At 36.6% G+C, this 22,213-nt stretch overlaps 2 protein-coding genes across 2 annotated transcripts; both read right to left on the bottom strand.

Moving 5' to 3' along the window:
• Window positions 1–667: 667 nt before the first annotated feature.
• On the bottom strand, window positions 668–4,033 carry LOC114728621 (levodione reductase). The gene is made up of 4 exons (XM_028915540.1): window positions 3,886–4,033; window positions 3,611–3,810; window positions 2,295–2,524; window positions 668–1,444 (listed from the first exon to the last, which is right to left on the bottom strand). Exons 1-4 carry the CDS (start codon window positions 3,975–3,977, stop codon window positions 1,166–1,168), a joined length of 801 nt encoding a protein of 266 aa, XP_028771373.1. The 5' UTR covers window positions 3,978–4,033; the 3' UTR covers window positions 668–1,165.
• A 4,742-nt stretch (window positions 4,034–8,775) lies between these two features.
• Window positions 8,776–13,277, bottom strand: LOC114728631 (protein LAZY 1-like). The gene is made up of 3 exons (XM_028915552.1): window positions 12,811–13,277; window positions 11,498–12,320; window positions 8,776–10,620 (listed from the first exon to the last, which is right to left on the bottom strand). Exons 1-3 carry the CDS (start codon window positions 12,987–12,989, stop codon window positions 10,258–10,260), a joined length of 1,365 nt encoding a protein of 454 aa, XP_028771385.1. The 5' UTR covers window positions 12,990–13,277; the 3' UTR covers window positions 8,776–10,257.
• Between the last annotated feature and the right edge of the window lie 8,936 nt (window positions 13,278–22,213).

Genomic DNA, 22,213 nt, shown 5'->3' with positions numbered 1-22,213 from the left:
GAAAATTGCTAAATATCAAATAAAAAAAGTCAATAAAATTTTGTTATTTGCAAATTTAGAATCGTCAACACTAAATAAAGCGTTGTTATCAAACCTAATTTGAGATTTAGTAATTTTCAGTTTTTTTTCTTCTTTTTCCGCTGCGCCTCCTGTATGTCATTGTGTTCATTTGATTCCCATTCGTTCAATTTTTTTTATTAAAATCATCATTCCTTCTGTTTACTTCACCTCTAAAGTGTCTCTCTCTTCTCCAATCTTTTCATGCCATATTCTCAGTCTGAAGTGATAAAGAAGACCACAAAAAAAAAAAAAAGGAAGAGTCCCCATACCAAAGAACTCTTTTCCTTCATTAGTTTGTTCTAAAAGTATGACGATTGACGAACATGGAAGTGTAGATACTTTAGTTGGACAAACCTTCACAATTGTGAAGGTGGGTTAAAGCAGGAGTTCATTCCCAATAGCCCACAAGTGTTGAGCATTCTACTGCTAAGGTTTATAGTATTTTGTTATGTGACTTTTTTGGAAGTTAAGTTCTGTGAATTCGATTCACATGGATACATTAAATTTTAAGTAAAAATTATTCGTTTATGAAGAATATGAGTCAAGATTTCAATAGTAATGGGGTAGGAGTACATAAACTTCACGGGCAAACATACGGAACACGTGGTGCGCACAAATGAAAATGCCATTAAGTCTTCATTTGCTGCTGCTGATTGCATAAATAATAATCAGCTGTATCTCATTACAAGCAGAAAGCTAATTAACATCGCAATCCATTAAGCTTTTTCAGTGACTCACTACATCATTCCAGATGTCACATCTTATCTTTATGATAACACCGACCCATAAAGAAATGTCCTTTTATAGGTAAAAGAATCACACGATGACCCTTTTTTGATTCTTTTGTAACCAATCAGACGGAAATAAAAAACGTTTGCTATATGGTATTGCTGCCATATACATTGTTTCTCACCCCTGTCCTTCCTTCAAAATAGTAATGGTATAAAACTCATGAAATTCCTTTTCAAATAATGCAAGAGGTGAGAAACAAATGTAGATGGCAGGGATTTTGCTGTATCAGTATAAGCCAACCATTCCTCTTTACTTTTATTTTTATTTTTTTTGGGTGGGGAAGCCAACCGTTCCTCTCGCTACCAGGAAGGAATCACATAAAGGAACGCATTCGAGGCCTGGACAGAGACTGTGCCCCATCAACGAAAATGGTGGTTCCTGTCATAAAGCTTGAACCATCACTGATTAGATAGATAATTGTGGAAGCCAAGTCTTTCTCAACATCAAGCCATCTGCCAAGAGGCGCTGCTTCCTTCACCAATATCTCTGTCCTTTCCCTTCCTACATGTAACAGGAATTTATCGAGCATGTGCAAGCCCCGTGCGATAGCATTGATTCTGATCTGATATTTCCCCAGCTCCATAGCTGATGCCTGAGGATAAAACTCGATGTCAACTTCAAAGTAAGAAGTTATATTAATAGACAATAACATCTCAAGAATAACAAGCTCTCATGTTCCCATAAATGAGATGCAGCAGGATGCTTTCCAGTAGTGGAACTGAATTGGTTTTTAGTAGACTGAGGAGCCATAACACATGCCAGAGAAACTTCTCATAAAGCACATTTTGCTTAGTGTAACATAGCAAAAACATCACTTTTCTTGAATTGGACAATGCATTCATCACAGTCTGTTTGCACATCTGATTGATTGACTTTCCTCTCGTATTTTAACTGTTTGCGTACGCCCAGCTCGTGAACCTTAAGGTATAGTAGCCCCTCTACGTTCTGTCTTGTCCAAAATTGACCCAGCACAGAAAAAATGCCAAGACTTTGGTTTCAAATCAGAATTCAAATCAGAAATGCGCACAGTACGAGTAGTTCGAGTAAAACATGAGAAAGGAAAAAAGAAAATAAACAGGAGACAATGGTACCAAATCACTTGCCAGGTAATACAACGTTTCTCTGGATATACAAGAGGAAAAAAAATGTTGACCTTCCATGAGATTAAAAAATATGCCCGATAAACCATGGAAGTTCATCATTAGATCGCAGAGCAAGTGCTCTTATATATCAAATGACTGATGGAACAGAAGAACGACCTACACACCGCAATCATAAAGCAAGAAAATTTTTTCTCCATTTTCCAGAATTCTGTTGCATACTGAATGTTGCAATACATCAAAAGTGACAATTTAATTTTCAAACAGAAAATTTCTATCAAATGAACACGTCACAATCATATGATTTGCGAGACAAAAAACTGCTAACACATATTGCCTTACCCTAACTAACTGCTGCACTCCTGCCAAGGTTGATGCATACGCAGCAGCTCCGGGATAAAGGCCTCTTTCAGCACCAAGTAGAGTTGTTAAGAATATAATGGAGCCCCCTTTCTTGAAGTCTCTCATCCTTAGGCTTACGGCCTTCAGCAAAAACAATGCAGCCATGAAATTTATCTTCACTATTTTCTTGAGTTCATGCTCAGTTAATTCTAGATGCTCTTGCATGTTCCCTGTTTCAATTTGTTAGAAGCCTGACTCAGTTTTTATTCCAAAATATTTATCAATCCCCATACATCCCTACTCAGTACTCAAAAGTTGAGCGCAAGATGAGATTCAAGCATATGCAGCGCTCCTTAGATATTATTGTCCACAGAAGATACCTAGAATACCATCAGTTACTGAGATATATGAAATTCCCTTTATTGCCATAGGCTTCTCTGAAACTTTCAAAACAGGGCCTAAAAAATGTCTTGGGAATTTGAGCTGATTCAAATAAAAGAGAAATTATGCCACGGATACAACCTTTTAATAACAATTTCGTCAGCAAAACTGCACCAAATATGGGATGATGGATCAACTTTTCTGGCTTCACCTAGTCAACACACTGTTTAGTACTAAATTTGGGGACCAAAAAGAGAGTTGCCGGCCTCCCATGCCCAAATACTAATTGTCCGCGGCCAACTAATAGGCTGAGTGACATACCCTAACAAGCCCAAATTTTTTTGAGTAATCAGCTTTTGGCTTAGATATCAATATCATCATCCTGAACATCATAGAAACCCATGTGGATTCCCTGGTTAAATTACTGAAAAACTACTTTCATATGGATAAGATCATGTCTAGAACATAGCAGTAGACCACGTTAGTTTAACATGTTAAAAATTATATCATTATATGGATCTTCATTTTATTGGAAGGTTGTGTTGCCAAAAATGGGAAAACCGAATGCGGATCTACCACAGAAGAACCAATCCCCCAAACCAATACAAAGTAAATGTAATCATATGCACAAAAAATCCATGATATTCTAAACAGCCAGAAGTTAATGAACTGCTTGATGATGGTCTGTAAGAACGCTTTGTCTCTCATTATAGTTCTCAACTCAGGGCACACCGCTAGTGAGGATTACAGCGAACACCAACGCCGAATTTTAGACCAACCTTTTTGACTGAAAATATTAAAAAACGAGACGCGAGCGCTGAGTCAAAGCGCTTTTTATTTTTGGGGGGGTCAAAATACTTTGACCCGAATAGTGGATAAACAAGGATTCCCAACTGAATATATAATCCCAAATATTGCAAAGTAGTGACGTTTACCTTCATAAACAAAACAATTTACAAAAGCATCAAAATATCCCAGGGCATCGCAGGCCTTATGAACGGCATCACGAAAGACGGCCTCCCTCTCTTGTTCGATATCCAGCCCAATCACCTCCACAGGCGCAACACCCTTGAGGGAACCCATGATTTGATCGGCAATACTCCGGAGGCAGGTCTCGTCTCCAACCAGAGCCAACCTGAATCAAGAGTGCATGGCTTTAGCTGATAGGAAATTCCAAACATTTTGTATTCGCAGTGGAATGAAGGCTCACCTGCATCCTCGCTTCGCCAAATGAAAAGCGATGCTCCTGGAAATGTCGTCCCCGCTTGAGGTTAGCAACACGCGCGTCCCCTGCCTCTCCATTCCGATGTCTAGCCCGAAATCGGGAATTCATTTGATTGATAGACCAAATCTTCTTTATATTAAAACACGGATAGATATTTAGAGACGCCGGAGGCGCTTGCATATGGGAGCAGTGAGTATTTATTTAATATTTATAGATATATTCTTTTTTTTTAAAAAATAATGCTCTGCGGGGAAAAGAAAAAACGTATATAATAATGCTGTGGAGAGGATATGGATGAATGGATACTTTTCCCTTTTGATGAGAAACCATCTGACAAAATGCACAGGAAAAGAAACACAAGTAGATAAAACCTCAATTACAAAAGCCTGAGGTGTTGATGACCCGCCTGATCTGTGCTTGAGGAAGATATTGAAAGGGACGAAATTGAGTGTGCCGACCTTCCAATCCTGAGCAGTGAAGCACTGAGGCTCGATCGTGAAACCCCAGGATGCATATGATGGAACAAGCCAGCCTAGCATCATGCACTCCCATAATTTACAACCACGTCTTGAGAAGCATTGTGGGTCCCCCCAATCTTTTAACTTGTCTCGTCCTACGCATAATCCTACCTAGAGATAGTTGGCTAATTTATATTTATAATACTGCCTAATAATATGTATTAATTAGAATTATTATTTAATAAAATAATTAAAATATGAAATTATTATAAAAATATTTTTAAAATAAATAAATATAACAAATAAAATAAATTAGAATTTTATATTTAAAATTAAATTCAACGTCAAATTAACCTTTATACATAATCGATATCTAAAGAAGACGTGAAAGAAGTGAACAAAAAGGCAGGCAAGTGCCGGGCCAATTTAAAAGGAACAGATTACACGTGTCTAAGTAAAGATGAAAAGGTTACACGTGGCTAAGATTTAGAAGGGTCCGCACCAAATAATATGAAGAGAAATTTATGGTGCATGCCATAAACAAAACTCTCATGATTAGACACGGTAGAGGGTCCATATATTTCATATTTATTACTAAGAAGGTGTTTGGATGAAATTAAAATTATGATTTTAAAAATATTTTTGCAGTATACAAAGTAAATATATAGAGGAGTTTGTCTTGTTTTGCGGAAAAGTATTTCTAAAAAACAATTTTGAGTATTTCCAAACACCCCTTAAGATTTATCTTTTGTTTTTTTTTTTTAATTTTATCCTTCTTTCTCTCCTTATTAATGAATATATACTTTCTCTTTGACTTTTTTTATTTCAATTGCTCTGATGAGCGGAACTTTATAATAAATATGAGTAATTAATCTCTTATATCTGGGATCAAGAATAGATCCTGAAGTCTATCGGGTGGGGACGGGAGAGAATATGCATCTTTATTTAGGATGTGTTTGGTTCAACTGTAAAAAAGAAAAATGAAGAATTTTAATAGAAGGAGAAAGAGTTAAAGGGATAGGAAAGATTTTAATAGAGGAGAGAAAATAGGAAGGATTTTAACGTTATCTTATTTTTGGTTCAGAAGGGGAGGAAAAGAGAACAATTTTTACGCGGACAAGTTTTATCTTTATCTTGTCTACGTTGTTTTTTTTTTTCAAATTTTGTAAAATACTTAAGAAAATATAATTATAAATTAACACTTAATATATATACTTTATCTTATATTTATAATCATGCTCCGTGTTTGTATATACAATTACAAAGAAGGAGAGTCGAAGAATGGGGGGAGTGTAGATTGTGAATGTGAGTATACACTATACACACAAACAACATCACTTTTCACATATATATATATATATATATATTTATATATATAACAGCGGCACACTAAATAACAGACCAAGAGAGAAGAGAAGCGATTCAGAGGCACGCAGAAGATCAAAAAAAGAAGAAAAACAGCAACTGGACGAGAGATTGTATTTTATAAGCATCTGATATCCTCCTCAAAACAGCTCCAGCTCATGTCATTGCCTATCAGATTAAATGCACAATGAAGTTGCGATAGAACGTGCGAAGAAGAGGTTGAAATTTCGATGGGTAGACTTGAAATATTCAAAAAGATGGTGTGGACAAAATTGTCAGAACGAGGGTAATTGTTTTTCTCCCTTCCAACAAACCCCTGTTTCGGAGGAAAGGGTGAGCAAAACCGAACCGTAACCGAAAACCGAACCAAACCGAATTTAATTCGGTTTTTTCGGTTCGGTTAATTCGGTTTTTATTTTTTTTTCGGTTAATTTTTTCGGTTATTTTGGTGTTCGGTGTTCGGTTCGGTGTCCATAAAAAAATTTCGGTTATAACCGAATAACCAAATATACTATTTTTTTAAAAAAAATTTCTATCTTTCTTAATTTTAGAATATCACGGTCCAATCATGCCTAGACCCAATATTTGGTCTGCCTGACTCCTGACTCCTGAGCCCAAAGTTAAGCTCTAGCCTAGTGCCCTCTCCATTAGTTAGTACTCTCTTCTCTCGGTCTCTCCGACTCTCCCTCTCACAGACTGAAACACCCACCTGCCAAGCTCCTGCCCTAGATCCCGCCAGCCCAGCTCTTCCCTGCTACCAGTGTGCCCCTCAAGCTCTTGCCCTAGATCCCACCGGCCGCACGCGGCATGCCACAGCCTCTGACTTCGCCCTCCTTCGTCCTCCCCTTCTCAGTGGGAGAAGATTCGAAATTGCAGCGTCGACCTCCCCTCCTTAGCAGGAGATGATCTAAAATCGACCATCGTTGCCTCTGCCTCCTTCATCCTTCCCTTCTCAGCTTCTCAGCTTCTCATTGTTCGTCTATGAGAGCTTCAGGTTTGTGGGTTGTGGCTTTCGATATCCTCTCCTCCATCATCTTCATTCGGACTTCGGCGACTCTGCTTCGTCTCTCAATGTCTATGCGCCTCCAAATCGGTCGATCATGGCCTCCCTCCTCAACTCCATTGCTCGGATTCTAAGCTTTATTGAAGCCTTCTGGCACCTCTCTAGTCGAAAGGGGTAACTTCAAGTCCTCTTCCCTGTCTTTCAACTCCGCTGCTTCTATTGCCCCTTCATTTGGTTTTCAACCATCGTCGCCTTCTTCTGAAGTACAAGGTATGTGCGCTGGTTCGTCCCTATTTTGCATCTTGCCATGCTGCTGTTGCTTGCTTGCAGAGCTGAATTAAATATGGTTAGAATCATTTCTTTGATTGCAGTGTTCTTAGCTAGATAGAATATTAACTAACTGATTGAGTTAATTGATTTGGCATGTAATTCAATTTTTTTCTCTCCACGGAACATGAAGCTAAACAACTAGATCCCCTGTAAATTTGATTTGGCATGTAAAAGCATCATTAAGAAAATTCAGCCCGAACCCTTGTCCCTTTCTGTTGTTTTGCACTGCATGCACAAATACCTCTCCGGTCAGAAAATGTAAATTAAAAAGAAGAGAGATTGATTACAGATGAGAGTTATCTATTCATTATAAATTGTCCTCATTTAGTTTCTTATATAATTTGATTGATTATAGGTGTCTTCTCATGGTGAAATCACGGGTGATACTCGAGTCGGCGATAATAGGGCTACTCAAACAATAAAGCCTTCAATGCCGGTTGCAAGTGGGACTACAAGAAGAAAAAGCATGAAGCCAAATTATATAAGAATTTGGGGATAAGGATTGTATGGAATTTGTTGAAATTTTGTTAGTTTGTTTGGATTTTAATTAAGTTTGGATTGATGCAGGAAAGATGAAGCTGATTATTAGTAATATATGTATGGAATCTAGAACTTTTGTTACACCTTTCAAATATTTAAATTCATTGTCCAAACGAAGCCTAAAAAGTTCATAATCTTACTATTTACTCTTTTTTTGGCATTCCAAATTAGTATAATACGTTTTTAAAAAAAAGCCCAAAAAACCCAAAAAAGGGCCCACTAACCGAACAAGCCCACTAACCGAACCGAATATATTTCGGTTATTTTGGTTCGGTTAGTTCATTACATTCGGTTTCGGTTCGGTTTCAAAATTATGATATGTTCGGTTTTCGGTTATTTCGGTTACCTTCATTAACCGAACCGAATAACCGTTTGCTCAGGCCTATTCGGAGGGGAGGAGAGCAAAGAAGACGAAAAATTTTGCTTCCCTTCCCTTCCCTGCAACCAAACACACTCGTCATTCTCTCTTTTCTCCATACCTTAGACGTGTTGGCCTGTGAATAAGCAAGAATTTCTGTCTGTTCATCAATGTCTCTTTGAAAAAGAGAGCGCGCAAAGCCAGTAGCTTTCCTCTTGGTAATGGCGAGCTCACCCCCCTTTCTCTCCCCACCTCCCGTATCATTCTCCAGGCAAGTTTTTTGCTTTTCTTATTTCTGCCATTTTATTGTTTATTATGACACTCGAAAGCCCTGATGATACTGTATCATTCATCAATTTATATTTTCTTCCTGGTTGAGTTCCCAAGAATTCACACAGATGTCATTTGTTTGATCACTCAGTTTCTCTCATGTTTCGGTTGGCGAGCCCCTGCTTCTCTGCCTCTTAGTTTTGGTTATCCTTTCTTCATTTTACCTTTCCTTCGGAATCTCTAGGCAACTGTTTCGGCTAAGAATTTTGTGGACACCGTGCAGTCGTGCACGACTTGTGTCTATTTGATTTTAGGGATATAAATCATTTAATTTATTCTTTCAAATAATTCTAGCACATTTCTTTCTTTGCTTTTGCCAATGCTGCTACATTGATCAGATTGGGAAGCACGTGAAAGTAGGCATTGATTCACACAATAAGTTAATTATTTATAATTTAAAAACATGTGTCTTTTTCTAAAAATTTTTTAGGACGCGTTTGGCTGAACTAAAAAACATTTTTTAAAAGTGTTTTTTGCATAAATTAAAATGAAACTTTTCTCACATATGTTGTAAATTTTTTTTTAAAATTATTGTTTGCCTTTCGTCCTAACATTCCTTTAATCAATTATTTTAAACATAGCTTACACATCATACAATGACAACATATTTCTAACTAGCTCTTACAGAAAAATTGGAGTAGGCTAATAGAACGATGGTGGGGTTGGGGTGGTGGAATGTTAAGGACGAGTTGCTAATCTTTGAAAAATCTGAAAATATTCATATTGCTTATTCAGCATCCTATGGTTGTGCATGTCTTCCGCTTCACCTTCTATGCTTTATGCTCCTGCTGGAATCTCTTAAAGAAAGCTGAAGGTAATAAATTTTTAGCATCGACTTTAAAACTATTTATTGGAGTGACAGACAATCTTTTTCGCTGGCTTATATTAACTAGTCCCCTCTACAAGGGGGAGAGTTTGCTCCCACTTCTTGGGTATGACATTACACTTCTGAGCAGTGAAGTCAATTAATGATCTTATGTGAAGTCGGTTATTTTTAATTTTGAGCTCGGGCGACTTACTGCTTAAAGTGAGAACGTCTAGCTTGATGAAGGTGGTGGTAGCAAAATCAGACATGCTTATTGATCACCTTCTTTATCATAACAATATTATCATGCAAAGCATTATTATAATCCACCACTCTTTCATTTTGATTTGCAATTCCGTGACAGTTAAAAAGAGTGATAATGGGGTTACCATTGCAGATTTATGATGTTAAAGTCTTTGTCAAGTAGATTGAGGAAATAACTGGCGGGTGTGTGTGTGTCAGGATTTATAAATGCAAGAATGATTTTTAGTAGTCCATGGCAAACTTGCAAAAGTAGCCAAATCTAGTTTACTTATTACAAAGCTTTAATGAAACTCAAGCCTTTGTTTCCATACAGCAAAGGATATTACACAGAATATATCATATCGAGCACAATACGCAAAAGCACTTTCCCACTCAAACTTAGATGCATAACACTACCATATTATGAGATACTAGCTTGAAGATTCTCTCTTATTCAGTATAGATGCGTGATTATTTTCTTGAAGCTTCAGTTTCTACAACTCCAGCACCAAGTCTGCAATACCAACAATTACAAATGGGCCAAAATACAAAGATGTCATCTTCTTATCTGGCAATCCTACAGATATTATCATGCTCCAGAATGTATTAGTTCATATAAGGATTGTGGAAAATTCGTTGAGGATTTGGTTTGAGATATGGAGGATCATAGATCTCAAATTACATTCAGAGTTTAGCGTGTCATGTTGACTATTATATAGAGGGGAAATTATTTTCCTCGAAATCGATAAGGTGTTTGGTTTTCTTGACAATGCTTTGGGAGGTTAGGGTAAACATGATGGAAAACAGAAATGATTTCAAAACACGGTTGTCTGAGATAACTATTAAGTAAAAGAATTTGTATCAGCGCGGCATTCCTTTAAGATTTTGACGTTCTATGTAGTCAAGGTGGTGATTTCGGGACTACTCACAATAATGCTGAAATAAAGAGGAAAAGGAAGACTATTATTGAGTGTTTGAGTAAGTGAGGTGCATGCCAGAAACACTTACACTCGTCATCTGTCTTGATCCAGCACTCCCTCTTTCTACTTGAGCCGCCGTTAGTCAGCCCACGTTTTGGTGGGATCCTTTTCTTACCGTGTTGGGACCACTTTTCTGATTTGCACTCAGATGGAAAATTTCTGCCTTTGCCTGGGTGAATGGGGTCGCCAGTATCATATCCGTGAAAGCAATCATTTAGGACATTCTTGATTTTACCTTTTTGAGACCCTGTAGTTTTTGCATTCATGGAACTCTCAGAATGTACTTTTCTGTGGAAAATACGTAAAACCTGCATATCCGAGATCAATGAACAAAATACTTTAGCGAAACTGTAAATTTGATTTGGTATACATTGAATATACTACCTCTGGTCTTAAAAATAAGAGCTAGTTGACTAATTTAAGTAGAATAAAAAAATAAATAAAGTTAGTTATTTGTAATAAACAGGTGTTATTTTTTCTAAAATATATTTGCTAATCAAGTTGATTTGCTAGAATTATTATTATTAGAATGACTATACTGGAAAAAAATGAATAAATATAAAAGACAAAGTGGATTGGAGTCTTATATTTAGGACCAAAATAAAAGTCAAATAAGATCTTATATTAAAAACCAGAGATAGTAAAAATGTTCATATTGAATTTGTCATTGATTTCAAGATTAAAAGGTTTTTGCTGCAATTGCCAGCTACTAGGACTTTCCTGACCTGGAAGATCAATTGGCACCAGACCATTCTCTGCACAGTGCATATTATTTAAAGTCTGACCGGTTGATGTTCTATAAATTTGGAATTTCTTTTTGTTGAAATATAAATTTGGAAGTTTGATGATCTTATTTTGATGTTCCTTTATGTCCAGCGCAGCACTTGATTCTCAACCAAAACGAGCAACCTATTAATTTGTCATTATTGGCAACTTATGACTGATAATTTGAGGATAAGACAATTCGCATTAACTGGTTTGGATATATTGTGTCTTATATTCTTAAACTCATGTACCTTTCTGTGTGACTAACTAAACTGGCAATGATAAAGAGATGAACATGCAGTTCTATGTTCTTTTGTTTGTTTGTTCTTAAGATGCAAAGCAAATTGTCAAGGGATGATTGCGACAACCATTGAATCTGTGGTAAAAGGCAGTCCAGAAGATTTAGTATTGGTGACCAACCTTTGAGAGTTTCTTGTTGGTTGAAGCAGATTTCGCATCATTCTCAGAAGTATTCCAGCTTTTTGAAGAAGTGTTGACTTTTTTCAACAGTTTGCTCATAATATGCTTGGAAGACCGATGTGTTTGCTTGAGTTGTGTTTCTCCGGTTTCTCCTGTCTCTATAATGCCCTGATTTGTTATCTTGGTTCTATGAAATAGCTCCGCAAGTGATGCCCTCTCTTTTTTTACTTCTGTTACTGTCTCTGGAAGTTCAATTGATGATCTAAGTAAATATCCTTGGAGTGGACATACAGATGTGTTTCCGTAATCTTCATCTTCAGCTGCATCAATTTGCTTTCCACCAAGTGTAATAGCGCTGACATGGCTGTTTCTTCCCGATGATTCATAGAACTCCTCTTTTTCAGCCTCAAGAAACCTCCCTAGCTCATAATTAATGAGTTTCAGGTCACTCTCTGTCACCTCAGCATTTCTCTCAAACGTGTTTTCTCGAGGTATGGTAAATGTCGGTGTTGCTGGCTCATTGGTGACTGTTTCTGCACCAAGAGTTCCTATTGTGAGAAAGCCTTGGAACAGCTCAGGGATGACAGTAGATGCTTCTTCTTGGGACTTCTCTTCATCTCTGTTGTCTTCAAATTCAGAATGAGATGTCTGACTTTCCTGTCGGTTTGGCTTTAAGGATCTGGATTGGCTTGTGAATTTGAAGCCTGGATTTGTATAGTGGTGTAGCTCATCAAGTGTTGGCTGCACTGTAAGGCAACAAGGGTTTCCTGAAATTAGAGTTGCAAAAGAAATAAAGATATTGGTGAGAACCAGAAGATTAGCAATTTAAAACATGCATACACAATCTTTTGACTTGCCAAATCAAAGCACGCTGGTTTCTTTCTTATTGCTTTTGTACGTTGGAAAGAGGAACACTGCCATTGTATCACTCGTGCAGTTCAGAATTAAAACTACTGTAACATGGGGAAATGTGGACAGCAAGCCTGTTTTTATCTAACACACGAGTGTATCTGAATACGAAGCAGCTCAAAATGCCTATTCTTGAACCACCTAATTTCAACTTCATCATCTTGAAGCTGGAAATTTGTAGTTTGATTATTATTACAGATGGTGACACCGCTTAGTAAAGCCAATTTAGTAGGTGCTATGGTGCAATTGTATTAATCAATGATTGCAAGTCAGACGGATATCATAATTGTGCTGAAGTGAACTGGTGTTAATTTACTCTAAAATTAAATAAATGCATTCCCTAAAGATCCTTTTACATGTTCACCCCCCCCCCCCAATTCCTCTTGGGGAAAGAACAGGAGAACCATCGGAGAGACAGAGAAGTGGAAATACCAAATGTGAAATCCTTGAAAGGTTCGATACTATTCTGCCGAAACTTTCGGTGCACCCACTGAAATAACTGCAAGAAGGAAAGGAAGTGATAAAGTTGAAGGATTAAAGAAATGTTCCATTCTAAACTGTCAAGGTTAAGACTTACCTTCATTTTTGGTTGCTTTTCGTGGTGTTTGATGAGTGAGGTTTTCTTAGCAGACAGGTTGTGCTAGTAGATATGATGTGCAAGGGAAGAAATGATCTCAAGGATTTTTTTTTGGGTTGTTGGCATTGACAAAAGCAAAAAAGCACAATGCTTCTTCATTGTGACTCTCAATGAGTTGGAAGTAGGTAGTTGCCAGAAGGGTCTGGATAGATGTGCGTATAGAGAAAAACATTTAGATGAATACAACATTATGGTTAGCTCTTCTTTTCAAAATCTAATCAAGTGGACAAATGGTGAGTGTTTACCACTAAATTGCTATTTGTAAATATCTTGGCCTGTGTTCAATCATTCTTGTGGTGGACTGCATGTATTTGGACATAAGACCTTTGATCTTGAGAGCCTCTGAATAGTAAATTCAATACTTTCGGACGCGGAAAGTCAAACCAATATAGATGTAGCCATATCAATTACAATATTCAGACTGGATCAGAGACGGCCACCCTCACTGATGAACAATAAAATTTTAATCTGATGTTGCAAAAGCTCTTGCATATTTCACTCATTAGGGATCAGTTATTCAATTGCTGAAATTTTAACTTTCTAGTGGGGTATGCTCCTGAATATATATGCATTTTTCAAGGAAAAATTCTGCTTTATATAAAATCCCCACTTCTACTAACTATTTTTGTCCTTTGTGTGTGATTGCAAATAATTTTGTTACGTGCTAGTCTTATTTGTGATCTATAAACCCCCCCCCCAAAAAAAAAACCCCTAGGAAAAAGTTTTTCTTGTAACATTTCAGAAGTGTTCCATAATCTTCATACTCGAATTGTCATTTGAACATTGTAAACTTGGCCAAGTGTGTTTGTTATTTCTTTGCTTTGCTGAGCCAAGTTGCAAAAATCTCGATTGCTGGAAAGGAATTCATAAAATCTTTGTCACGGCGGATGTGTATGAAGGTTCTCTGTCAATATATGATATACTTGTCTTAATTTAGGTTCATCTCTGCTATGCAAAAATGGTGACTATAACTTTGAAAACCACCCCTACTTTTGTACAGCTTCGTGAGGGGCTACCATATGCATGCATCAACTCTTTGTTCTCCATACGTGTGAGGTAAATGATGACCGAGTCAGATATTGCTGTTATAAGACCAACAAGTATGCACGGGCATATTTGATAAGCTCTTTGTGTACTCCATAATAATAAACATATTTTGGTTGAAGTCAGTCACGTCACTTCTTGTCAATACAGCCTGCTAATAATTTTGAAGGAAAGAAGCAGAGCGGGTGGTACAATGATGAGTTGAATTATTAAGAGTCTCGTACTATCTTCTTACTGTGGATGGCCTGTATTAGGAGTCTCGTACCATCTTCTTACTGTGGATGGTCTATAAGCTACCTTGGACTGGTTGATAAATAGTAGGCGGCGAGAGCCCCCTCCGTCTCACAGAGATCAGCTACATTTGCTTGTCATTTGCTTGCATTCTGCAGAAGAAATATACTGCACGGTCTGCAGGATTCTTTTTCTTTTTAAGGCTTTTTTCTTCATTGAGCACTTGGCTAGCTTCTTTCTTATTCTTGCACGATCAGTAATCTCAAAACATTGACCCTGATGTTGCAGGGCATAGCGACATGAATGATACATTGTTCCCACGGGAATGTGTCCCTAGTCCCTACTACGTACCAGCTAGTCTAACCCCTACATGATCTCAAGATGAGATAGGCTTATCAAGTATTGGGAATGAAGAAAAGACATGCAGAATGATTCATCAGTACTTTAATTAGTTGTTTATCTAATCCATGCCCACGAAGCGTGAATATGTGCAGGAGGCATCTTTAATCTTAGCAAACGAGGTGAGTATAAGAAAACAAAGGTAAGTTGCCTGCTTTGAAGGATTGGAGAGAGAAGGGGGGGGAGGGAGCAGGCAGAAGAAAACCGAGTGAGGCTGAGGAGGTGTTTGGTAAACTATAAAAATACTTTTAAAAAGTATTTTTTTACAAATTAAAATAAATTTCTCTGTATATTTATTTCGTGTACTGTAAAATTATTTTTAAAATAATAGTTTGATTTTTATCCAAACATTCTCGAGACGTATACTATAAGCAGTAATGAGAACAAATGCCAAGTCTGCGTAGGTGTGGGCCATAAGAGAGATCCGGGGATTTTTGAGAGTGACCCATGACTATGATAGATGGAGACCATGTGAAATCCACGTGGGCACCAACAAAATCCGATTCGGTCGGCCTTAATCTCATTGGCCTCACCATCCCCATCAATCCTTTCTTACTTCCTTTTTAGAAGTGAATCATTCTGTGAATTTGATGAATGGGTGAATTATTTTCCCTTTGATTTCCGTAATATCAGTTCCCTGCTATTGCTGAGATTATTAAAGGCGTGATTAAGGGAACGCAAATGTAAGAGATGTTCAAGTGGTCATGGGTTGTGCTCAGGCAATAATCAGCTCTCACTATGGAAGCTGAGAGAGATCACTTTGACGCAATAGAGGAAGCTAGGCTCTTGTTTAATAGGGAATGGAATAGTTCGATATTTTTTTTGACCATAGAAAACAGTTTTGGAAGGTTGATCGTTTGTCTAAACTAGCTTACGGCTCAGATAATTTTTTGCGTACTTCTGATCATGCTTGGTCTTGCTTTACTGATGAATGACGAGGATTTAGAATAGATTATTTTCTGGGTTTCTTTCCGCAAAGTGTTTCAGTGCTGCTTCAGTTTTCATTCCAAAAAACGAGAATAATATTGCACAAGTGAAAATCTTAAGAAGTGCATTTTATTAGGGCCGTTTTCCCACTCACATTGGATGGATTAATGTAGATGTATTAGCGGATGGACAGTGCTGGTTGGATAAAGGAATAATCCACGTACTCAGAAGTGGCAGATGGATAGGAATTGTTCTAGCCCACTAATCAAACCTATTTGAGTTCCCATACAAACTCATCCATGACAGTCCGAATGAAAAGGAATGCAACTGTCCTGATCTATTAAAAGCTATGGTTGGCCCATTATTTACACTTAGGCTGTTTGGCAAACTTGCTAAAACTGTTTTTTGGACCCAAACCAAGTTTTGGATAAGATATTTGCCAAACAGCTGGAAAAATGCCAAACCGTGATTTGGCCGAAACCAGGATTTCCAAAAAAGCAAAATGAATTTGTTTTTGGACAAAATTTTGAGAACCGTTGTGTGATGATTACAGCTGTCGGAGAATATATAAACAAAAACATCCCATATTTAATTATTTAATTGTAAGCTTCCTTTTGCCTTTGGTGCTTCGGTTCTTCACAAGTGTTTTAATAATATATTATTCAATTAATGATATGAAAAAATAATTATTTTTCTATAAACATATTTAATCTTATCTTTTATAAATATATATACACATATTAATTATTTCTTAATTATATTTTCTTATATATTATTAATTATGTTGGTAAAAAATTATATTATTAACAAATTTATTTCTTCAAATTAAAATATATTATAAAATCTATTTTTTATGTAATCATTATATTAACTTATGCCTTTTTTAATAATTTGTACATATAAAAAGTATTTCTGATAATAACTATCCAAACATTCTTACTTTATCAAAATCACTTTCTCACAAAATTTATTTTTATAAATAACTTTTTTTTCAGAAGTTATTTTTTAAATTATAGTTTGGTTTTATCTTAACATTTCTCTTGGTATTGTTCGGCACGCTCGCAAATAGGGGCTTTTCTGATTTGACGGAGTTTTGCAGGAGCAGCACTGCAGCAGACATAATCCAAATTGGTGGGGCTCTGAAGAACACCGGGTTTTAAAACATGTCCAAGTGATCTTTCCCGTATCCATGCAGCCCCCCAATCTGCATGCCCTCCGGCCCTTCTACAAGCAGCTGAATATGAAACTTCACACCATATCGGCACTTCCCTGCATTAACTTGGAAACTCAAATGATTTAGACTGAGATCAGGTTGGGCTGGTAGTTCGTGAAGAGGACTGCACAATCACCAAGACTGGCCTCGTATCATCGATTACTTTCTCTAAAAGAATCCGCTGTTTTGAGATTTGAAATGAAAGCATGAAATCCGCTATTGTTGCCAAGATGCTATGAAGCCGTATTAGGTACCAAGACTTTAGGATCAAGCTTACGATGCTGTGGAAGCCCTTTGGCCCATTTTAAGATTTCCGGCATTGAAGGAGACTGTTTCATTGGTCATTATCTCACATTTCATCGTTGGACTCTTGAGTTCTCTCCTCAAAACCTAGAGATCACTCAAGTCATTGGGTGGATCAGATTACCTGCAGGCCCCGCATGCTCAATGTTACAAGAAAAACGTGTCAGAACAATCCAGAAAGTGCTAGGAGACGTGATCCGAATCGATTACAGCACTACCGACCCTGGAGATAGAGGTAAGTTCGCTACGCTAGAGCGGCTGTGGTCATTGATTTGCTTGGACCTGATATTGATGGAAGAACCTTATGCATTGAATAAGAGGGCTTCCCAACAATTTGCTATCACTATGGGCGTTATAGCCACACTGAAGAAGCATGTGGCCGCAAGCATTCCGATCATCACCCAGAATCCTACTGTTACAACGGCGCTTGAGTAGCAATCCTCCATGGCGAGTGAACCAGAGCAAGATACTAAAGCCCAAAAAAAAATCTTACTCGCTCGGTCCTTGGAAGCTGAACCCTAGCCCCCTACTTGTGGCAGATTCTATGAAGAAATCCGTGCCTGCTCCTTCTCCCGATTCCATTTCCATCTTCCGGAACAAGGCGATCCCTTCATAAGTCATAACTAGGCCCCCCTGGCCCAACTCCTAACCAAGCCCAGGAACTTTCGCTCGTCAAAGAAAACCTCTGTTAAAAATTTAAAATCTCGGCCCAAAGAACAGCCCCATTCTCTCTCTTTTTTTTTTTTTTGAGGTTAAAAGTGGAATCCAACCCGACCGTCTTCTAAGAAGGCATCCTGACAGTAGTCCCTCTCACATGAAATAGTTAAACATATGCTCTAACCTGTGAGTAAGCAAGATGATGCTTTTGAAACTGTTAGGAGGAGACGGATTCTGATGGCTCCAACATGGAGTTCTAATCCCTTTTCGTTCTTTTTCCAAGTCAATTCTCGGTTGGAATTGTCAAGGGGCGGCAGACCCCAAATTTCCCCCTGTTTCGAAATCCATTGTTAAAGCCTAAAAACCTGACATTATTGTGCTTGTAGAGCCACGGATTTCTGGGCTCAAAGTGTACAAGGTAATTTGTAAGTTCGGTTTTCACCACTCTCGGATACGAATCTCAAGGTTTAGCCTGTGTGCATGAAAAATTCACACATTCTTTGACCTGCTATAATGTGACTATATTAGTCTATTGAGTAAAAGTTGCATTAATTTCTAGTACATGCAAAATTGGTTCTGGATTTTTCTTCTTTTCAGGTGTCCCTGGTTTTCTCGTACTCATGCATCTTCTGGCAGTGGATTTTGCAGTCAGATTTTCACTTGCATTCATTCCAGGGTCCATTATTTTTGCCTACAGTGAATTTCTTTTGCGACTGCCTGTTCAACAACGTGCTATCCCTATAGCACTAGGCTTATTCCTGAAAGTGGAAAAGGGGGTGAATGTGTTCCATTTTCTATGCCGGGTGAAACAGTTCATCCTCAGGGCGAAGGGCAATTTGTTTGCATGTGGTAAAAAGCAAGTGCAGCACATGTAACTGACTAGATGCATCATACTTTATAATTGCTTTATTTCTTTTTTCTCCTGAAGAGTTAAGTATGTGCTAATTTTCTAATAGAAAGAAGGCAAGCATTCTAAAACATATCAGCAGCCTTGATATTTGAATTATGAGGTAACGTTTACAAATTCAGAAAGTAAAATGAATTTTAAGGTATGAGTGATGACTCCAGATAGCTTTTTTCTGTTCTTAGAATACACGGAACACATATGGGAAAAGTAAAACAGCATAATCTTGCGTGGGAATCAAGAGGTCAAAGTGGAGCTAAAAATAATTGGAATAAGACCCAGCCACCGAAGTACAAACAATAAATGAAGCTAGCTATGGGACCCCCGATACTATTATATGACATTATTTGCTGGGCTCAAAATGACATGTACGAACATCAGTACCACGAAATATGAGCCGCTAACGCAAATTTTTCTTGCTAGTTTTGCCATAAGCACCGGCACGTTACGAAGCCTTTTCCTTTTCCCCAAGAATCCAGCAATAATTTCTTGCATGACCTGCTCCTCCCAAACTGGTATAATCAGAAGCCTCCCTCCTCAGGAAATTATGCAGCTTGTTTTCACCATTTGGCTGAAAAAGACTTCGAGTTTCTTAGAGGGAAAATGGTTAAAAAGAACAAAAGAAAGAAAGGGAGGTGGGAGAGGCAATGCATATAATAATGCAGCAGAATAGTGACATTTTGTTGTTATTTAATCAGATCAGAGAATCCAGTTCTTGAGGTTTTTTTGTTTTTGAAATGGCATTACAAAGTTGGATTCTGTGTGTGAATGGAAAACCCAATAGCCTCGAGCCAATCTAAAGTCGCAGTTGGGGAGAATTTGGCAATCAGGCACATGGCACAGATTGTGACATCTTGGATTGTAAATTCACAGACATCCATTGGAATCTTTTTTTTTTTTTTTTTTGGCCCCAACAAGATCGTGAAAGTTGGGTTGAATCTCAACCAACCAATTTAGTGGCATATCTCTAACCACGAATGGCCATTATTCAATTGCACAACCACATACATATGTTCCATATCAAAACTTTCCCCTTTGTTTACGTTATTATATATATATATATATATTTTTATATATGACTATTATTGTCCAACTTAATTAAAAGTAAATTTCTGACTTTATTGGAATTCTTTTAATCACATGGCGTCATAGAGGATGCCGTTAATCAAGCCAAAGCTCTCAATCAAATACAACTTTCCTACGTGAATATTTTTTAAGTTGCGATATCTACTTTTAAGCGTTTTGGTTCCCCCAACTTCGAGTAAATATTTTGTACGCAAGTTCAAATTAAAAATATGATCATCATACTTATATATTTATTTATTAATTATAATTTAAGTGAATGTTTATATATATACACACACAAACCAAAGAAAAAGAGAGCCACTACTAGAATAGAATAGGACTTTATTTTATCTTTTCTTCTAATGCTTACCTATCAGTCTTTTTGGCAACACTAGTTCTATTATTTTCTTGTCAACGTCAATAGTTAGCTACAAAGGACAACTTCGCTCACAAATTTCTCACAAGTTGAAATTATCTACGTGTGTGTGTATATATATATATATACACACTATTTTTAGTCATTAATATAAAACCTCATTTAATTTTTATTTTAGTCCTAAATATAAGATCCTAATCTATTTTGTCTCTTATATATATATTTTTAAGATAGTCATTTTAATAATAGTAGTTATAGCAAAGATATTTTAAAAAATACAACATCTATTTATAACAAATAACTAACTTAAGTAATTTTTTTAATATATTCAAATTAGTAAACTAACTATTATATTTAGGATATATTACCAGAAGTCCGAAAAATGAATCAAATCAAAACTCGGTTAATGACTATAGCTCCCTATTTTAACGAGGGGGTGAAAGCCTTTTTCATGACAGCAACGCCCATATTATTTCTTCAAAATATAAGAGATAGTGACATCAAGGGCTAAATTAATTTAGTTAGGACGATAGGATACCAAAATTTACGGCAAAAGTGTATAATTAATTGCCCGCCACATTAAACACTAAGATTTACTAGAATATGAAAATAAAATGTAAAGCTCTCTTAACTGGTGGATCTACTCTGCAAGATTTACTCACTTACTTAATATTAAAAAAGTTCCATTTCTTTAATAACTTGGATCCAAAAAACACAGTTTTTTGTTTTTGGAGGAAAAAAGGGCTGGGGCTGTGGAGCAGAAACGATATAATTGAAGGTTGATTACGTACACTGTTTTCCATTTGAAAGCAAAGGGCACATTGATTAAAAAAAAGGACAGCAGAGATATGAAGTGTGATGATTAAGACAGACTTATTAGGCAGATAAAGATTCAAGCTTATCCCTTTTGTGGAAGTGAACCTTCCTGACTTAATTAATTAATTAATTAATCAATAATTAAGGTATCAAATTAAAGGAAAGAAATAAGGGTAATCTGGGCGCTGGCATTGGAGAATATATTATTTGAACACTTAATTAGCTTTTTCAATGAGTGGCCCTTTCTTGTCTGCATGGTGGGAAGCACTTGATGACTCACCATGCAATCACCAACACCCACATACTCTTACCTACCGTCTATAATTTACCCACAAGAATAGCGAGACATGATAAGAATTAATTAATAGATGTTGGAGTTTAGTATAGCTCAGAGCAATATTAAAACTCACTTAAATTTTATACGTGATAAATTTGATACTTTTAATTAATTGTTTTTATCATATGTATGAATTAGTCAGCAGTAAATTATATATTTAGCTTGAATGGAATATAAGTTTGATTTTGATGTTTTGTTTGGTTCAGCTTGTTAAGTGCGCCTTGATGTTTCAATGATAATTCCTCTTTATATTAATTAATCTTAGACATAAGATTAACGATCATGGTTTAAACATTTGAAAAGCAATACTCCATCCGGTTCAAAATATAAACTAAGCTTTATCCATTTATGTTTATCAAGAAACTAGTTAAAATCAGTTTAAAATAATAAATATATAAGGCATATTTTTTTTAATTATGTCTTTATTAAGAAGAGAATAAGTAAAAGATGCAATAAATGAATCAAAAACGAAAGAGAATAAATAAGGGTAAAATTAGAGAAAAAAAACTCATTAAATGCTTAGACAAAAGTACATGTTATCTTATTAAAAAAAAAAAAAAACCAAACTCATCCAACAAAGTTTATCTTATATTTTGAACAGAAGGCAGTAATATGAACGCATCAGTGCATAATTGATTGTTTTAGCCTCTGCCATTCTCGTATCATTAAGTAAATCATGACAAATGATGAGAAATTTGATTAACGTTGTTAAAATGGATTTTTTAAAAAAAATAAAAGAATTAGACGATGAACACATGAATTGATTATAAATTGAGTAGTGTTGCTCTCGATATAGACTGAAGGAGAGAGGGGTGGGGCAATCATATCAATGCGTATATGAACTTTTGAATTTGGAGGCAAAGAAAATTTGGACCAATCATCCAACTAACCCATTCTT

Source organism: Neltuma alba, unplaced genomic scaffold, assembly GCF_004799145.2.
Source record: "Neltuma alba isolate B1F8T4 unplaced genomic scaffold, ASM479914v2 tig00012563_pilon, whole genome shotgun sequence".
Classification (NCBI taxonomy): Eukaryota; Viridiplantae; Streptophyta; class Magnoliopsida; order Fabales; family Fabaceae; genus Neltuma; species Neltuma alba.
This window is presented reverse-complemented; position numbering and strand designations above follow the sequence as displayed.